The 18,381-nt window shown below is 42.7% G+C and overlaps 2 protein-coding genes across 2 annotated transcripts in view; one reads left to right on the forward strand and one right to left on the reverse strand.

The window, feature by feature from the left end:
• The window catches only part of LOC106809811 (protein slowmo-like), an 11,981-nt gene extending 4,683 nt beyond the window's left edge, over positions 1–7,298 (reverse strand). The window contains exon 1 of the mRNA XM_014813021.1: positions 7,201–7,298. Within this exon, the coding sequence (XP_014668507.1) occupies positions 7,201–7,232 (32 nt within the window). The 5' untranslated portion in view covers positions 7,233–7,298. The remainder of the gene's footprint in view (positions 1–7,200) is intronic.
• Positions 7,299–9,671: 2,373 nt separating this feature from the next.
• Positions 9,672–18,381, forward strand: part of LOC106809808 (hydrocephalus-inducing protein homolog) — a 59,725-nt gene continuing 51,015 nt past the window's right edge. The window contains 18 exon segments of the mRNA XM_014813016.1: positions 9,672–9,735; positions 10,014–10,133; positions 10,296–10,406; positions 10,561–10,695; positions 11,273–11,472; positions 11,747–11,871; positions 12,482–12,683; positions 13,046–13,172; positions 13,445–13,720; positions 14,155–14,378; positions 14,579–14,646; positions 15,487–15,635; positions 15,825–15,925; positions 16,182–16,362; positions 16,687–16,803; positions 17,086–17,238; positions 17,481–17,584; positions 18,108–18,330. Coding sequence (XP_014668502.1) covers positions 9,691–9,735; positions 10,014–10,133; positions 10,296–10,406; positions 10,561–10,695; positions 11,273–11,472; positions 11,747–11,871; positions 12,482–12,683; positions 13,046–13,172; positions 13,445–13,720; positions 14,155–14,378; positions 14,579–14,646; positions 15,487–15,635; positions 15,825–15,925; positions 16,182–16,362; positions 16,687–16,803; positions 17,086–17,238; positions 17,481–17,584; positions 18,108–18,330 — 2,661 coding nt within the window. The 5' untranslated portion in view covers positions 9,672–9,690.

The raw sequence follows: 18,381 nt of genomic DNA on the forward strand, positions 1-18,381 counted from the left end.
GGATGCGCATTGTGCGGCTTTAAGGAAGAATCATAGAAGAAAACAAGGTAAAGTTTGAATATATTTATTCACATATTGATAGAATATTTACAAGTTGAAAACTATGCAAAACGCTGTTAAAACGGTGTCATACTCTTCTCTATTATGAGCTATTGATATATATATATATAACTCCAGGGTTCTCCAAGCTTTTTCATTATAGCATGGAGGTGCTGCCTTAACGGTCCTAGTTGCAAATCGCCGAAGGCGGTTTGCGTGCTAGGGGGGTCCGGGAGCTATGATATTTAGAGTGGCGGGTGCATTTTAGGATGGCGGGGCTCGATGATCTCTTGGAGCTCTTGGAGAACCCTGAACTCATGCATCTATCATAAATTGACTAACTTACACGCAGGCTGTCGATAGACTAAACAAACTGCAAAATTATGCTCTACACATAATGAAAGGTTATTCTCACAAAAATGGTACATCATATAGATGGGCAGGTGCAGATACTAGAATTATAGAACAAGTAAAAGTGCCTCTAATAGAATACAAATACTACACACTATTATATTTATATACAAATACATCAACCACCTTAACAAACCACACAGAAATAACCACCTATCATATCTTACAAATATTGCACTAAAATCAAGAAAACATGGAAATTTAATCATTTTAACATCTCAACACTATTGCATCCATCAGATTTTTGACCCATGTAAAAAGCCGTTTTCAGTACATGTATTTGTAATTGAACTATTTGCAATAAATATTTAATAATAATAATAATAATAGACGTTTCGACGTTGGAGCCTGTGATACATGTTACCACATCTCAAATGAATTAGCCGTGACGGCGTGAGTAGAGCTGCCCGATCTCCAGGTGGGTCATCTCGACTCGAGCCAAATTGGCCGACCTCCACGCGAGTAAAATCGCCACAATGCAAGCCGAATTGGCAGGTGGGTCAATTTCACCAGTGCCCTCACTCCTCAGGCCTCACGGCTCAGGTAGGCACTCGATGCAACACACTGAACCGAGGTCGCATCGGCATGCGCACTTCCGTTTCTTGCCCAGAGACAAGAGAAATGCCAGCAGTTCGGAGATCGTTCGTTTTTTTTCCTAGGATGTCATAAGCCGCATTCACACGTAGCAAGAAATCCGGTATTTAGCGTTCACTCGAGGCAAAATACGAGGCCCAAGAAATACGGTATCTAAACAGATCCGGTATTTCATGTAAATACGAGACTTCCCAGACCCCGAATAATTTGCCGTGCTTGAGAAATACCGGATTTCTTGGACCGCGCATTTCCTCGTGTGAACGCTAAATACCGCGCATTTCCTAAGAGCCGCGTATTTTTAGACTGGGTCCGGCGGCTCGACAGTTCCAGATGCTAACGCGAGCTGGACAGTCAAGCCGGACCAGTTACGGTATTTTATTCGCGCAGTTGAGTGCGAGCATTGCATTGTTTATTTTCACATTGTTTGCTATTGTTACTAAAAGCAGCTCACAGCTCGCAAATACCGTATTTTCTGGAGCCGCGAATCAGCGTGCTGAACGCGTCGGCCGCGTATTTGTCTCAGATACGGTATTTCGCAATCCGGTATTTCAGAAATACGAGGTCTCGTGTGAACGAGGCTATAGTTAAATATTTTTCATATTTTTATATTTTGTCATCCACATATGCAGTTGTACGCAGCATACGCACATCTAAAAATAGGCCTCGGTTCAGCGTGTTGCATCGAGTGCCCACCTCACGGCTCACCTTTGACGCAGTAGTAAAAAATAGGATCGTGTATATCGAAGGTTATATTGGTTCAATAAAATTGATCCTAATCAGGGCTCGACGACTTAACGGTGGCCCGGTGCCAATGGCCACCTGAAACGGGCGTCGGGCCACCTGAAACTTGTTGGTTGGTGGCCCGCTGGCCACAATAAAAATAGGCCGTGGCTACGCGACCGCGTTCCGGGACGAGGAGCCGCTAAGAGAAAGCTAATGCTGATCGCCCATGTTGGCGAGTAAAAATAATTTGTCTGGAACTTTAATCAAATATGTTGGTTCCTTACGTTCATATATCCCAACATTGATGAAATACAGTTGTAAGAGGCGTCTATCACAACGACATCCTCACTATATATTATCAAAGGTCGCCGAGAAATCAGCCCGCGAAAGCGTGCAGCGCCAGCACGCGTGGCTGTGTATACGTGCCTGGGCGCATATTGATTGATGTATGGGAGGGGGGGGGGAGTGCAGGATTGTTAAAAGTCACGTAGCCTTAGGTGTACAAGTCATAAAATCGGCGTGACGTGGCTTTCATTGATGTGCCCCATCGCAGCCCGAGAATAAAAGTAAATTAAATAAAATGAAAACAGGAACTTTCAGAGGAGACGGTGCCTTGAATTTTTGAGAAAAGTGATCAATGAATTACATGTGTAGTTTAAATCAATGGTGTTTTTGTGTTTTTTCATTATTGTTTGACAAGCATTTTGTTTTAAAATTTGGGCTAGTAACAGATTCCGTGATTGGGCGAGTTAACTTATTGACTCACTCGCCCAGTTTAGCGAGTAGGTTTTATTTTAAGCTCTAACACTGTTGCGATGTGTGTGTATGCGTGCGTGTGCTTGTGCGCGCACGCGCGCGCGTTGTGTGTGTGTGTGTGTGTGTGTGTGTGCGTGTGCGTGTGTGTACGTGTACGTGTGTGTGTGCGTGTGCGCGTGCGTACATGTACGTGTACGTGTGTGTACGTGTGTGTGTGTGTGCGTGCGTGTGCGTGTGCGCGTGCGTGTGTGTGCGCGTGTGTGCGCGTGTGTGTGCGTGTGCGTGCGCGTGCGTGCGTGTGTGTGTGTGTGTGTACGTGTGGTTTACTGGAAGCAGATTCTGAGAAAGTGAATCGAAACAAGAAACAATGCTTTACTTGGTCTAAATCAAAACCGTAATGCACGTGCAATCTATTCGCTTTCGCATTCGTGTTTTACTTTCGCATTCGTGTGTGTGCGTGTGCCCGTGCGCGTGCGCGTGTGTGTGTACGTGTGGTTTACTGGAAGCAGATTCTAAGAAAGTGAATTGAAATAAGAAACAATGCTTTACTTGGTCTAAATCAAAACCGTAGTGCACGTGCAATCCATTCGCTACCCATCAGCTGTGTTGGTTCGTTGCGCAATTAATTTGTGCGTACAGAGTGTTGTTTCATCTTTGATTTTGGTTACGATATTTGATTTTATGATGTGGCGATTTTTGTCAAACCCCAAAGAAGACAGGGACAAAAGAAAAAGGGAAGGTGATCGAGAGTATGAAGAGGAGAAGAGAAAGCGCAGCTACAGAAAAGAGTGGGAGCGGGAGTTCAAGTGGCTCGCGTATGACGACGACAATGGCGTCATGTTTTTGCCGAATTGTTAGAGAGATAAAAATGACAGAGAAACAGGGAAAGGAAAGAATATCTTTCATGATGGACTGACACCTTCAAACTTACTCGATACAAGAGACACGACGAAAGTGATAACCATCGCGGCGCGCCTAGAAATGAAGGCCGCCAGAGAGGCATTACCAGGGACGTCGAAGGCGGAGAAGATGGTTCAGAAGATGAACGAGAAAGTTCTGGATCGTCTGGTAATCCTCTTCCGAAACGCGCATGCGATGGCGAAGCACTGTCGACCATTCACTGACTTCGTGTGGATGACGTCGTTGGATGAAGCCAAAGGGCTGGATGTTGGCTCTCTTATCGAACTGACAAATAGCTCGAATCTTCACCAGCTTCATTGCAGAAGTGGGTTTATTTGTTATATATTTTGTCTATAATATAATTTTTCAAGCTTTGATTATAGAATAATTCTCAAGCTTTCTTAACTGATTTCGTGTGTGTGTGTGTGTGCGTGCGTGCGTGCGTGTGGGTTTTTCTTAGTATGTGTACAACTAGAGTATTTTTTTTAAATTTTATCACATGGGCGGAGCGCCCTATCAGCATAGCTGGTTTTCATAGGGGTCCAGATAAAAATACATTTGTTTTTTTTAAGATATCACAAATACTAGTCACTACAAAAATAATACATAACCATCGATTGTAATTTTTACCTTGAATTATCATGACGGGAAATGACCTGCTGCCCTATCCCTGATTGAAACTTTTTTTTCAGGTTGAGCGAAGGGAGATGATGAAGCGTGTTCAACAGTCGAAGTTTATTTCCATTATCAGTGATGGAACGACTGATGCGTCCGTGACTGAAGACGAAATCATCTACCTTCGTCATGCTTGTGACGGCTCGGTATACAATGAGTTTGTGGCAGTTGTGGGAGTTGTTACTGCTGATGCCATAGTCTATCACTGAGGCCATCTTCACTCACTGTCAGAGAGATTACAAGTGGATAGAGCTTCCATTAGCCAAAAAGCTGGTAGGTTTTGTTCGCAGTGGGCAGCGGTGATGTTGGGGAAGAAAGGAGGAGTGGCTTCTCGGCTGAAGAGCTCAGTCCAGCCCCTACAAGCAGTGCACTGCATGCCCATAGGCTTGAGCTGGCATTCAAAGATGCAGTCAAGAATATCTCTCTCTGCAATACTGTCCAACTCGCTACTGCTCAACTTGTATCTCTTCTACAAGAACAGCTCCAAGAACAGAAGCTCACTGAAAGAGGCAGCAGATGCCGTGGAGTCCCACAGCTATTCCCAACCAGGGTTGGAAAGGACACGGTGGTTACCTCACTGCAACGTGCTCTGGAGAATTTCCTGAGGGCGGATACCATGCCACACAACTCAACTGCATCAGCTTCAAGCACAACCAGGAGTAACAACAGATTGCCAGAGCGAAGCAAAGGGTACTTGAAGCCAGCTGCAACGGAAGGATGGGTTTCTTTGCACACTTTATGCTGGATGTTGTGACGACGTCCTCAAAGTGTTCACTGACAGCACAGCGATCACAGTCCACTGTCGTTGATGTGGTTGCATCTATAGACATGTAATTAAACAACCTCAAGAAATACAGGAGCAAAGAAATCATCACCACGTCTGCAAAACTTCGATGACACTTTCCATAGTGGCGGAATTTGAGTTGACAGGAGTGACAACATTGAAGCAGGACTGGTGCAGTTAGGTAGATGGCCTAGAGAGCTCTTTGCTTGGCAGATGCTTGACATGAATGATGAAGTGCTGGCCAGCAATGCAGATCCTCAGCTTCACATTCTGGCCACAAGAACATGAAGCTGATGAGGACTTTGGGGATGAAGCAGTGCAGACTCTTCGCCACCACTTTGAAGCAGTGCTGAAGGATGCTGGGGTAGTCAGTCGTCGACGCTCTTGGTGTAAAGTGGGACTTACTCAAGCAAGAATGAGTATGCCAAGAAGAACAGAAAGGACCATCCGTGGGCACACTCCATCCCTGAAACTCAAGGAGGAGTTACCCAATATCTGCGCACTGATGGCACCTACTGCTGAGTATTCAGCAGCTCAGCAGAAGCAGAGCGCGGGTTCAGCCGCCTTAAGTTGGTGAAGAGCTCTCTCCGCACTTCCCTCAAGGATGCAAGTGTCACCGACTCCATTCTAATCATTCTTCATTCCCCAAGTGTTGCACAATTTGACCCTATACCAGCCGTCAACCTGTGGTATACTTCGGGGAATCGATCACGGAGGCCAGAATGGGTGCAAAAGAGACCAGCAGCTGAGCCAGACTCTGATGGGTCTGACCCCATGTCAGAAATTGATTCTGATTCATCAGAAGGTTCAGATGACAGTCACACTGACATTGAATGATTGAAGACAGTTTTATTGACATCTTATGACATGTCGCATGAGTTCTGCTACTTAATAAAGATACTGCCAGAGAATTTGAAAGCTTTTTTAATATTTGAAACTTATTTAACTCAGTCAGGGTTTTGTTCTTTCTTTGTTGTTGTCGCCTAATCTAGTTATGTTATTGCGATTATTTGCCAAACACATTACCATATTAGAGATACAAATAAATTATTGGGCCACCTGAAAATCCATTTGGCCACCTGAATCTTCATACTCAAGTGCCCGGCGGCCACCTGAAAAAAAAAGTTAAGGTCGAGCCCTGCTAATGCAAACTGTCAAAAAATATGCCTATAGGCGTGTATGTCAGAGACATAAATTTAAGCAGTGAATTCTTGTTTTTGAAGTTATACTGCTTCGGGCGGCGAACCGGACCCATCCGCCAAATCACAGGCACTTGGAACGTCTCAATAAAAAAAAACAATGGTAAATAAACACGAAATGTATTTACTACCAGTCTTAATGTTTCTCTACTCTCTTTTGCCTATTATGGCCGATAATTACCCGTAAATGCCGGTCAAATGCTCATCTGCAAAACACAAGTAACACGCACGCCCGCCCTGTGCACAAACAACATGAATAAGAGAGCAGGTATGAAAGCCGTGATCGCAAAATTCGCTCGACGCTCGCTTCATTTCACACCTTCACAGCACGAATAACACATCCAACAGCTTTCAATCTTGCGGTACTATGTCTAGCTAAATGTTCACTTGTTCAAATTATAACTCTGGCCTTTGTTCTTACCTATTCCCGCCAGAGATATCTCGTGAAATCCTGCCGGAAATGTTTCTGCGGCGGACGGAGCCGGGCCTATAGTTCTAGAGCCTAACAAGATGAAGCTGTTGGATGTGTATTCGTGCTGTGGTGTTAAATAAAGCGAGCGTCGAGCAAATTTTGCGATCACGCTTTCCTACCTGCTCTCTTATTCACATTTCATGTTGTTTGTGCACAGGGCGGGCACGTGGTGTACTTGTGTGTTGCAGATGAGCATTTGGCCGGCATTTACGGGTAATTATCGGCAATAATAAGCGAAATAGAGTAGAGAAACATGAAGACTTTGGTAGTAAATACATTTCGTGTTTATTTACCTTTTTATTATTGTCAATATTGAGACGTTCCAAGCCTTTGCGCCAAATCAGCTCTGACATACAAGTTACAACGTAAAGCCTCTGACATACAACTCCTGGGCATACTTTGCGACCATTTGGCATTAGGATAAATTTTCTGGAAATAATAACTTTCGTTATACGCGATCCTATTTTTATTATACTTTAATTACTACTGCGTCAGAGGTGAAGGTCACTGGACATTGCGTTAACAATAACATGATAAACTGTGTCACGGCCTACACTCTACAGTACAGCGTGTTGAAGTTTAGGGTTCTTTGTAAATAAATTTATGTATTTACCCAAACTAACTGTAATAAACTTATAAAAACATACCTAAATATATGCTCTGACGAATAAAGTTTCATGTTTAAATTTGTTAATTTCTACAAAAATGTGCGCAACTGAAACTGACGAAAACTCAAAAGCGGATGCGAAGGGCCTTCGGCGAATCACGTATTCCGGTTGCTGTGACGTTACCGCACATTATATAGTTCAGTAGGCCTAGCAGTTGCTGTTTTGCTGTACGTTGTACTATAATTAAACGCAAAACTCATTAATAAAACGAAATTAGTGTTCTATAAATTAGATTTATTTAAGTTTATACTACACCTTTATCGTAGTGGCTATCATAGCCTTCTATCGTAGTGGCAGCGTACTTATACAATATTTTTCTAGTTTCAGTAGCCAATGAAAAACACGATTTGCAAACGTCACCGGCGTGGCTAGCAACATCAAAACTTTTCCGAAAGTGATGGTCATGTTCGTTGTCGCCGTAAATTAAAATAAGTATGAAATTTAGTGTAGTAGGCGTCATTGTGACAGTGCAATTTATAACATGTTATAAATTAATAGTATCTTACTGTAACCGTCCAGTGACACTGCCAATACAATAAAAAGTGAGAAAATTCAAATTCATTAATTGATTGATTCACTGATTAGCCATTCACTGATTTAGGACCTAGTGATTTATAAAATAATAGATTAATAGTAATACTAGGTAATACATACCTACAATTACAAGTTACAAAAGTACAAGTTGTATTTACAAGTTTGTGTACAAATTCATTTGTACATGATCATATACGCCAATGCCACAAGCACTTGGAGCGTCTCAATAAAGAAAAATATTGCTAAATAAACACGAAATGTACCCTATTTACTACCCCTATTTTTGTTTCTTTAGGCCAGCCCTCTTTGGCCCTCTCTTTCGGCGTATTACTATTAGTATTATTGCTCATACTCATACTCATAGGGTCTATGTCCCCCAGGTTACTGCCGGAACGTACCCTGGGTACGGTCCGGTATACTGGAGTCTGGAACGTATACACCGGGTACCCTGGTTAACTATCTGATATGGTTAGGGTTAGGGAGTAGGTGTAGGCGACTTCCTAGACTCGTTACGTTACTGGAGTAGGTGAGGTACGGTCCGGCATATTACTATTAGATAGTACCAGGGTACGTTCCGGTATACCAGACCGTACCCAGGGACAGGGTACGTTCCGGCAGTACCCTGGGTGACATATAGACCCTCTCACTCGCAGCCCTATTAGTATTATTGCCGATAATTTCCTGTAAATTCCGTTCAAATGCTCCCATGCAACACACGTACACCGCACTTAGTGACTTACGCCGCTGCATTTTTACGCTTATGTATAAGTGTATATAAAGCATTTGATTTGAACGGCATTTACAGGAAATTATTGGCAATAATAAGCGAAAAGGATAGAGAAACATTAAGACTGGTAGTAAATACATTTCGTGTTTATTTAGCATGATTTTTCTTTACTGAGATGCTCCAAGTGCCTGTGGCCAATTCTGCCAGCCCTAAAGTACAATCATAACAATGTGCAATCATCGTGTGATTCCACGTCATAATAATGAAATTAATGGCCCTATATAGTTATGTCGAGATTGTGACTGGAAGCAAGTCCAGAATTATTAGCAGTGGTAGACATGCAATAGCAGACAACATCAAGAGATAAATTTGTGAGAATTAGGTAGATTAGAACTCATCAAAGTAATTTAAGTCATTCATTGATATAGTCCTAGGGCACTGGACTTTGAAGAAAAATTTCAACGAAGTTTCAAAATACCACAAGATCAGCATTGAACTTATACTTGCAGTTATAGGTTCTCATCGCTATAATTTATAAATCATTGTTGACATGTAAACACACTATCAGTATCAGGGCATATATATATAGCCTCTTGGGCATCCTTGTACCGTACCAATTTTTCTTGGATGCAAAGCCATGGGCAGGCTGTTTTCTCTGGGCAGCTAGGTGACTTAATTATGGACAATTTGCCATTGACCATGGAACAGTGTCTACAATGAAGGAGGGGGGATTCCCCCTTGTGCTCTGTTAGCTACAGTCCTGAGTATAGTGACTGGGTTCTTCTATTTATGCACAATTACATGTCATATGATTGCTCACGACATATCAATGGGGAATTTTGACATAGGGTGTACTATGTTCCATAATACCAGTTGCCAATGGTTGAGTCACGTGGCTTCCAGTTGCATCTTTTATATAGTTATAGGGTTAAGGCAGTACTTAATGGCATGTCCTAATAAAACATGGCTCAGGAACCTACATGATACTGTGGTGAGTATTTCCTAGCATTTGTTCAAACCTAGGCACTATCCTAACTGTTTTTATGTGATTTTAATTACATTATTTTTAGTCTGAAGGACGTATCCTGCCAGCGAATGCATAGTGGCAGAGAATTACTCTCTATCCGTGCATAATCAAGGACGGCAGAATGATGGGAGATGCAGATAATACATATGTGCCACCAGGTTTGATGGGCCAAAGCCTGAGCATGCAGAAATGTGGAAATCCAAACAAATCTTCAGAAGACAGTGAGGTACTGGAATAAGGCACACACACACCATACATGCACGCACACACTACAATTTAAAAAGGAAGACAGTTGCATATAAATCGTAGTAGTGGGTATAGTAATGAAGTGTATAGTGAATTAGTAACATAAAGGTGAGTATAGTATAATTTGATAAAAAAAAAATCTTTAATTTGTTTCATTATTAGTAGGATGACAAATAATAGTAATAAAATACTCATAATATGTTGAGATATATTGTTATATTATCCCATTTCCAATGTGATTTTCAATTACCTTTCCAGCACATGACCCCTTCTGCCTTCATGCAGCAGATGTCTCTGACTACACATGACAGACTTGCACTACTAACACAGTCACGTACACAGTCACAGAGATTTATAATTCAGACTGGGGATGCAAGTGTAAGTGGAGGATGTTCTTTTATACATGTTGCTAAAGGGCCTACCTATATTGAATGATTAAGAATATTGTTATTTAACGTGCCAATTATCTCTCCTCTAATGTCATTTATAGATTATATTCATAGTTATAATCTTGTATGTATGTATACATTTTGTTTGCAGGGGAGGAATGACAACATTGGTTTTGAACCAATACCATCAGAGATTGTGTTCCAGAACTTTCAGCCATGCGAGATGTATGAAATCCCCTTCATGCTCCGTAACAGGGACAAGGTACGCGATGACATGTGTATGAAATCGTTTCTCTGGCTGCCACACTTTACCCATCCGAGGTAAGAGGCACTAAAAAGATACTGCGGCTTCTCTAATACATTTCATGTTATTATTCTACGTATTTCAAATGCTTGTTTGATATGTTCTACCTAAGGTTGGCAGATCAGTGCACGTGACACTAGCAGACTCACCATATTTCAAAATCATCTGTCATGGTGGTTCTGGACAGAAAGTAGCACCAGGGATGACAGTATCAGTCTCTGTGAGGTTCACGGCACAGGAGAACAAGGTATCTACAGAGAATCAATGAATATGCATATATGAGCATATCACAGCTGGTATTTGGCTGATCGCCTCAAGGTGTGAAATTAGCTTGGAAATATATCTGAGCTCTTTGTGAATTCACCCTATAAATATTTTTGTACTGTCATTGTGTCCGAGCAAAATATCGATCGCTGTTGAACTTCAGGAAACAGGCAGGATGTCTTGCCTTTTTAAACCACAGATATACGGTGGCATAACTCGCTTAATGATACCTCATTCAGTAGATTTTATTTTAATGGACAAAGAAAATTATTTGCAATTATTTAATAAACAATTTAATAGTAAGTCTAGTTTCATTCCACAAACATTTAGTCCAACATTATTGAAAAGAACTAACTATACTCTCTCCTCAGCCATCTTCGTAGTTTCCCATCTTATGCCTTGCATTAAATAATGCAAAGCCTCTATAACCTCTCTGTAAGCACGCTGTAATAATAAGGCCGTTTAGCACGTTACGTAGATTCACATAGCTGACGTGCCTCAGAAACGTATAGTAAGCGAGGTATATGATAGTCGTGGGTGCGTGTGTGTGATTTGCTCAGGACTACAGCCACGAGCTTGTGTGTCGCACCGATAGAGAGACATTCACGATCCCAATCAGGGCGATCGGTCCACGTGCAGTGCTAGACTTCCCTGACGTCGTCCAGTTCCCCAGTGTTCCCGTCAAGCATCCGGCCAGCAAGACATTTCTCCTGCGCAACATTGGCCGCTGCGAGGCCAAGTTCTCGGCACATGCCGACAGGTAGGGCTGCCGGTCTACCGCTGGGCATGTGAAATCTTCGCGAAAGTTCAGATTCAGTGTTTCAGTGTTTCCTAATTTTTCAGCATGTCTTGCATGATGAGTGAGTTTCTTTTCCCTGTTAATCGGTTTGGAAATGTGTTAGAGAGAACGTGCAGAGTAACATGTCATTCTGTACTCGTAAGCGCGCCTAAAACAGTGAGGTCGACGTCTTTGTGACTATCCAATCTGAAGTGAATAAGTTATGGTCAATTCGAGCATGATGTTTAATTTACAGGCCTTTTTCCGTTGAGCCATCGACCGGATTGCTTGCAGAGGGTGACTCCCTTCAAGTAACCATACAGTTTACACCGAGCTTTGCGGGCGACCACTCCAGCTGGATGGATGTGTCCTATGATACAGGCAAGCTATTGCTTAGTTTGAGCAGTTCCTCCTTTCCTTCTCTCTGTTATTATTACTTTCATAACAATTGTTCAGCTAGTATACCGATATAGTATTCCAGTAGCCTGTAGCATGGCACTGACACACAAACACATGCACATACAGATCCAAAATCTATTATCCGCTATTCCGTGTGTACGGCATGAAAGATAAACTGTAATAGACTAATGCTAAATATACTATGATGCTTCAGTCTTTATTTATCATACTCAGTGTGCATATTCATAAGATTCGCTACCGAAATAGGAATGATTTCTTTACGGGGTGCTCCCAGTGACGTCCGCTATATGCTATTACCGTAATATACGGTACGTGCATATATCGTACTATACCTTTCTGAAATCAGAAATTTCCAAATCCCAAATTGGTTTCCGATAAAAGATTGTGGACCTGTACTTCTATTACTTATGTTACTACTGCTATACTTCTATATTATACTTGTTCTACTTCTTTTTCGTACTCCTGTACTACTCGTTAAAAAAAAAAAACACGCGGACGTCACGTGTTCGGTCCTCGTGTCCCCGACACGGTTCCCGCACGTCTGTGACGGTAACCGGCGGCGTGCTTGCAGGCGAGCGCGTGCGGGTGATGCTGCACGGCTCCGCGGCGGATGCCAACGTGCGCCTCGACAGGAGCTCAGTGCGCATGGAGAGCACGTCGGTGTCGCGCAGCAGCGAGCGCACGGTGACGATCCACAATCGCAGCGGCTTCATCGCGCGCTACCAGTGGAAGCCGCACGCCACGCCTCAGGAGGAAGAGCTGCAGAAGAACAGGTGATCACACGCCGCGGTGCTCGTCCTTCTCGGGGGTCGATTTTAGTTTTTCGGGGGGCAAGGCAAGTGTTGCCCTCGGATTATTCGGAGATTTTAAAGTGGTACGGTAAGTTGGAGGGCATATCAAGTCATATGTTTTCGAAGAAGTGGTATTAAAACAATTATTTTTTACGAGCACTTTTATGTTGATGAAAGAGGGGGTACTTATGCTACCTGGGATTTATGGGGCAAAGGCATAGCAAGTGAAGCAGTCGCTTCGGGGTTGATGCCGTGGATATCGTCGACTGTCTAACGGCTTCTTTAGTTTTGCGGATTTTCACGTGAACTGCAGTTTGTGTTAGTTATGTGTTTTACGGTTGCAGATTCTATGCAGAACTGGAGAATTCTGAAACCTCTGAGCTCTCCCAGTTCATGCAAGAATGCCAAGTGGACCCCACCATGATCAGTCAATTGCCTGTGCTTAGCCGCACTTACCAACACCGAAAAAGGGTCAGAGTTGTCTCTTCTCTCTTGTTTGTCTGTTATGACCCTATCATATATTTCAACAGTGTGTTAACGTAGCACACTATATTGTACACGAAAGAATGTGAGTCAGTGTTTTCCACATACCAGGATACCACAGGACCAGTTCACGCGAACTTCAACAAAACTGTAGTTTAGCAAGATAAATGTCATGTAATTCTTAGTGAAGCACATGATGGGAAACTAGGCTAAGCTGTGATTCATCTCGAACGGCATGTGTGTGTGTGTGTGTGTTCTAGATCGTCGAGGGGGACAGCATGCTGTTCACCCACAGTGCCTTCACCGTCAGCCCCCAGCAGGGAGAAATCTGGCCAAACTCGAGCGCGGACGTGACAGTGACGTTCACGCCGCGGGCCGCCCGGCTGTGCACGACCATCGCGTACTGCGAGGTCACGGGTCGCGAGTCCCGCCTTCCACTGCGCATGACGGGGGAAGGCGTCGGACCCAAGGTGCAGCTGTCGTACGATGTGGTAGACGTTGGCAAGGTCTTCATCGGTTCTAGACACTCGTACGAGGTAATCGTCGTAGATCAGGGTAAAGTGTTGCTTGTGTAAGGGAAGTAAGGTTCAATCGGACGGCATGGTGAATCGGGAGTACACATGAGGGTGTATTGAGTAGTCCTGATTAAATATGGAAAAGACTGAAAGTTGGGTAGCTCCGAATGATACACCTAACATGTATGTGAGGATGTTGCCACGGTAACGTGTATGTGAGGATGTTGCCACGGTAACGTGTATGTGAGGATATTGCCACGGAATTCTTAATTGATGTTACTAACTTATTTTCTAATTTACAAATATTAACTGAAAACCATCAACCCTTGTGCATACATTTCTAAAACGTGTAGGTATGTACAAACGCGACGAAAGGTTGTCGATTATTGATTCGTTTTGCTTGTAATAGCCAGGAGTGATGTTACAGTTTGTGTAATAACGTCGATTGCCTCCAGGTGGTGCTGGCGAACAAGGGCGACATTGACGCAACTTGCTCGTGGTTGCCCTCCACGTCGACGTTTGGTAAGCATTTTAGCTTTGTGCCGGCTGAAGCCGTCATCCAGCCGAAGAACTATCAATCCGTCCTCGTCGTCTTCACGTGTTCGACACTAGGAGAATTCGCCGAAGAGTTCCTCCTGGCCGTGAACAACTGCGAGGAACCACTTCGCATTTCGTTCAAGTAAGTTCAGTGGCCACCTTGCTCCGTCACGCCATTCGAACGTGTTACAGCGTGCTCGAGTTGCAGGTGGACAGACATCTGCCGGTATCACAGCTTGTAGTTAGTGTTTTGATAAGTGGATTATTAAAATACGTTTATGTGAATGATGTCGACAATGAATCTGTAGTTACTAGCGCACATTTTATCATTCCGCTTTATAGGGGAACAGTGATTGGACCCTCATTCCACTTTGACAAATCAGTGCTGGATTTTGGAAAAGTCTCCTATGGTATATATAGCAGGGCTCAATTTTAACAGTCGTCCGGTCGTCCGTGACGACTGGATTTTCTCTCGGGCAACTACAAATTGCTTCCGTGGTTGTCCGGTGTCCAACCTCTATAAAAAATTTATATTCATAATGCGCGCGTTCATTTTACATACGGCCAGGGTTGCACAATACGCTGCAAACGTACATGTCTATACGCATTGTCTGGCTTGCTTGATACAAAGTATAACATTACATGTTTAACAACACAATTTGTTTCGTGTTAATTTTCAATTTTTGCTCATCTAGCTGTGACATGACACAGTGTTAGTAATGTTATTAATGTTAGTAGTGTAATGTTAGTAGTTAATGTAAATGTTATGAAATAAATTTTATGCAACTTTTAATTACTATTATTATACGTCATTGATCCCAGCATCATTTACACATTACCAATATTTTATTATCTTCATATAATGAGTGAAACAATGCGAATGGCCGTGTCTGCTGTCACTGCAATACGTACAAAATGTACATGATTAGGCCTTTTGCTTTACAGCACTGAGCATCACGTGAGCAGAGCGCATGCAGCACATGTTTAAATAATATCCGGACAACCAAAACTCTTGAGGGACAACCCTTTTGGGTCTCTTGGTTGTCCTCCGGACAACCCCAAAAAAACCTTAAAATTGAGCACTGTATAGCGATTACACAAGAATAAAACTATCTGTGCATGTACGGACGTATAACTAGAGAGATTCTTGTTGAAAGTTTGTGTAATATAGTAGTGAGAAAACTGACTATTTAATAACTCTGTATGTTCTCCAACCAAGTAAAGGCATGTAAATTGAATGCTATTCTTAGGTTTTGAGAATACAGCTATTGTGAAACTCTTCAACACGTCCCTAGTGGCCATGAAATTCAACCTGAGAATTTCTCAAGACGAAGACGCCGAGTTCACAGTAGCGCCATCTACGGGCTCTGTTGCAGCACAAAGCTCAGAAAATATAAAGGTGAATATGAATTAATCTTATGCATTACATACAGCTGTGGATGTATTAACTAATTCTTACACTGCTATATATATGTAATCATGAATGTATATATATATTCATTATTGATTCAATTGTAATGAGATGTAATCTAAAAGTGGGGATTTCTAGCCAGTGTGAATGACAATTTAATTTTCTTGGCCACGTTAGGTGAGTTTGATTGTCAAGAACATCAGAAAATATGAAACATCACTGGTTGTGGATGTCGATGAAATCGGATCAGATATGCTGGCTCTTCCAATTTCTGCTAGGTATGCTATTTAGTGGGTAGACTATTTAATAGGTGACCACTTGCAGAACATACCACTTGTAGAGGCCGAATTCTTGCAACAAGTGGTATAAGAAAACGAAGACGAAAAAATCACACTACTTTTAGTATTGCTGAAGATTTTGCTGCAACGTATGAATTTCATCACCGTATCACCTTACCGCAGGTCTGTCTACCCTGTCACTCCACCATCCACATAGCAGCTTCCCGCATGCATTAATTGTTTGTTCGTCTTTCAGGTCTGTTGTGCCTGTCATTGAGGTAGTGGATAGCAGAGTACAGTGTGGTCGCTGCTTCATCGGCTGTCCATACCGCTGTGCAATACAGCTGAGAAACTGCAGCAACCTTCCTGGCAGATACAGCGTTCGTGCACAGAACCAGCATCTAGACGAGATCACATACACCTGTGCTGAGCCGGAGGTACGCGAACGTGCCCCCCCCCCCCAATATCTACGTTAAAGGTGCCCTAGCCAGCGAACTGTAATTAATCATATGTTCGTTATCATGGAGGACATGTTCTTTTAATGACACTAAAGTTACATTTTTTTGCACTCCTATGTATTCTCGTTTACATCTCAATATTTGTATCTATTTATATATATATTAAAATTTATAACACCAGAAATTTCATGCTCAGTCTCTTTTATCGTGCCACAGAATTCGGTCCATTCGTACGAGAATTGCATCAGTTCTCCCATCCGTTCGGGAACTGCTTCGAGAAAAATTTTTAAAATTATTATTTAGGGTGAAATACCACCGCTATCTCTAAAAGCAGTACCGATAGTGTTTGAGATGAAGAGCCTGGATTCTGTATCTGCCATCGTCTCTGTACAGGTCGATGGTGTTGAGGCAGCGCCCCTGGTGAGCAAAACCAAAATTTGTTGTCAGCATTAGTGCTTGCATGCACATGCGAAATTTGCGCCTTCCCTTAGGAATGCCATCTCACTTTTTTATTGTGATCTGATGTTGTTGAATGCCTGCGTAGTATTATCAGTACTTGGTATGCTGAACACCAACTATGCCAGGTTGCTAGTAGTTTCATATAATTAAATATTTGATAGATTGGATGATGTAAATTGTGTATTATGAAATGAAATTATTTCTTCTGCTATAATGTCTTGTACTCATGTTGTGATTGACTAGCAAGCCAAGTTGTGCTGTATTGGAGAAGGTCCCGTGGTACATTGCTCGGTCCTGTCACTGGACTGGGGCGTTACTCCTGTGCTCACACACATCAAGAAGACTGTCACATTATCAAATGAATCTCTAATTCCAGCAGAATTCGTTGCTTACATGGTAAGACATAATGCTTCTGTCAGCTAATCATTGAAATCATTGATAAAAATTATATAAATTCTAATATAATATGCTATATATAATATATAAATCAAGGATCGTGATGAAACGCACTCCTCTATGTATGCATTTATCTGGAGTGACATCTAAAATAACTTGTCGTGACCTTGTGGCTGATGCAACAGTTAGTCACCATGGGGAGCATCATGTGTCGGCAATGATTGTCGTACTGTTGTTTACAGTTGCGGCCTGGCTCGGTATGGAAGATAAACCCAGATGGCGCTGTAGTCAATCCACGCGAATCGCTGGAGCTTACTATAACTGCGTACCTGGATGACAGTGTCCGGTGAGTCTGTGCATGCAATATATATATATATCATGCATATAATAGGAGAGTTGGTAGAGCCACATCATATAGTAATGTATATATCATCTATCTAGTAGTCTAACACTTTTATGTGTGTGTGTGTACAGGTTAGACATGTTATAAGACCTGGCCAGAGTAAAATCATTGTTCTGAACCACCGATTCGGCCGGACCCAGCCCATGCCAGACTAGTGAGGTCCAACCTGTTTATGTATATGGGGACTTAAATGAAATAGGAACATGGTTAAATTTATTGAAATTGCTTTTTGCAATTAGCAAATATTGAATTATTCCTCTACTGTAAATCAAATGAAATTATTGCAACCGTTAACATGTTACGCTGGTACGATAGTGATAAGAAAACGTATGAAAAGTTGTCGATTACCATCAAATTAACTACGTTATTTGTATCATTACGTACACGAATAATATTTACGTGTTGATTATTACTTGAGTTAGTAATGACGAACTCGTCGTCGTCAATCGTCGTCTCGTCTTGTCAGATTTCAGGACAGAGTCCAGATCGACATCGAGAACGGTCAGTCGATCACCATCCCGACCTCGGCCATCGGTCAGGGCACAACGATCGTGTCCGAGCCACCGCTGGGACCCGTTGCCGACCTCGGCTACCACTTCAGCAACTTCCCGCTCTCGCGCAAATACCGGCTAACGAACCGCGGCCGCCGCCACCACCAGATCACGTGGAGTACGGCCGGCCACCTGCCCGTGCGCGTGCGCGGCGATGCGCGGCCGGTGGCGCCCCCGCCGCCCGTCTTC

Source organism: Priapulus caudatus, unplaced genomic scaffold, assembly GCF_000485595.1.
Source record: "Priapulus caudatus unplaced genomic scaffold, Priapulus_caudatus-5.0.1 Scaffold386, whole genome shotgun sequence".
In the NCBI taxonomy this organism is placed as follows: domain Eukaryota; kingdom Metazoa; phylum Priapulida; class Priapulimorpha; order Priapulimorphida; family Priapulidae; genus Priapulus; species Priapulus caudatus.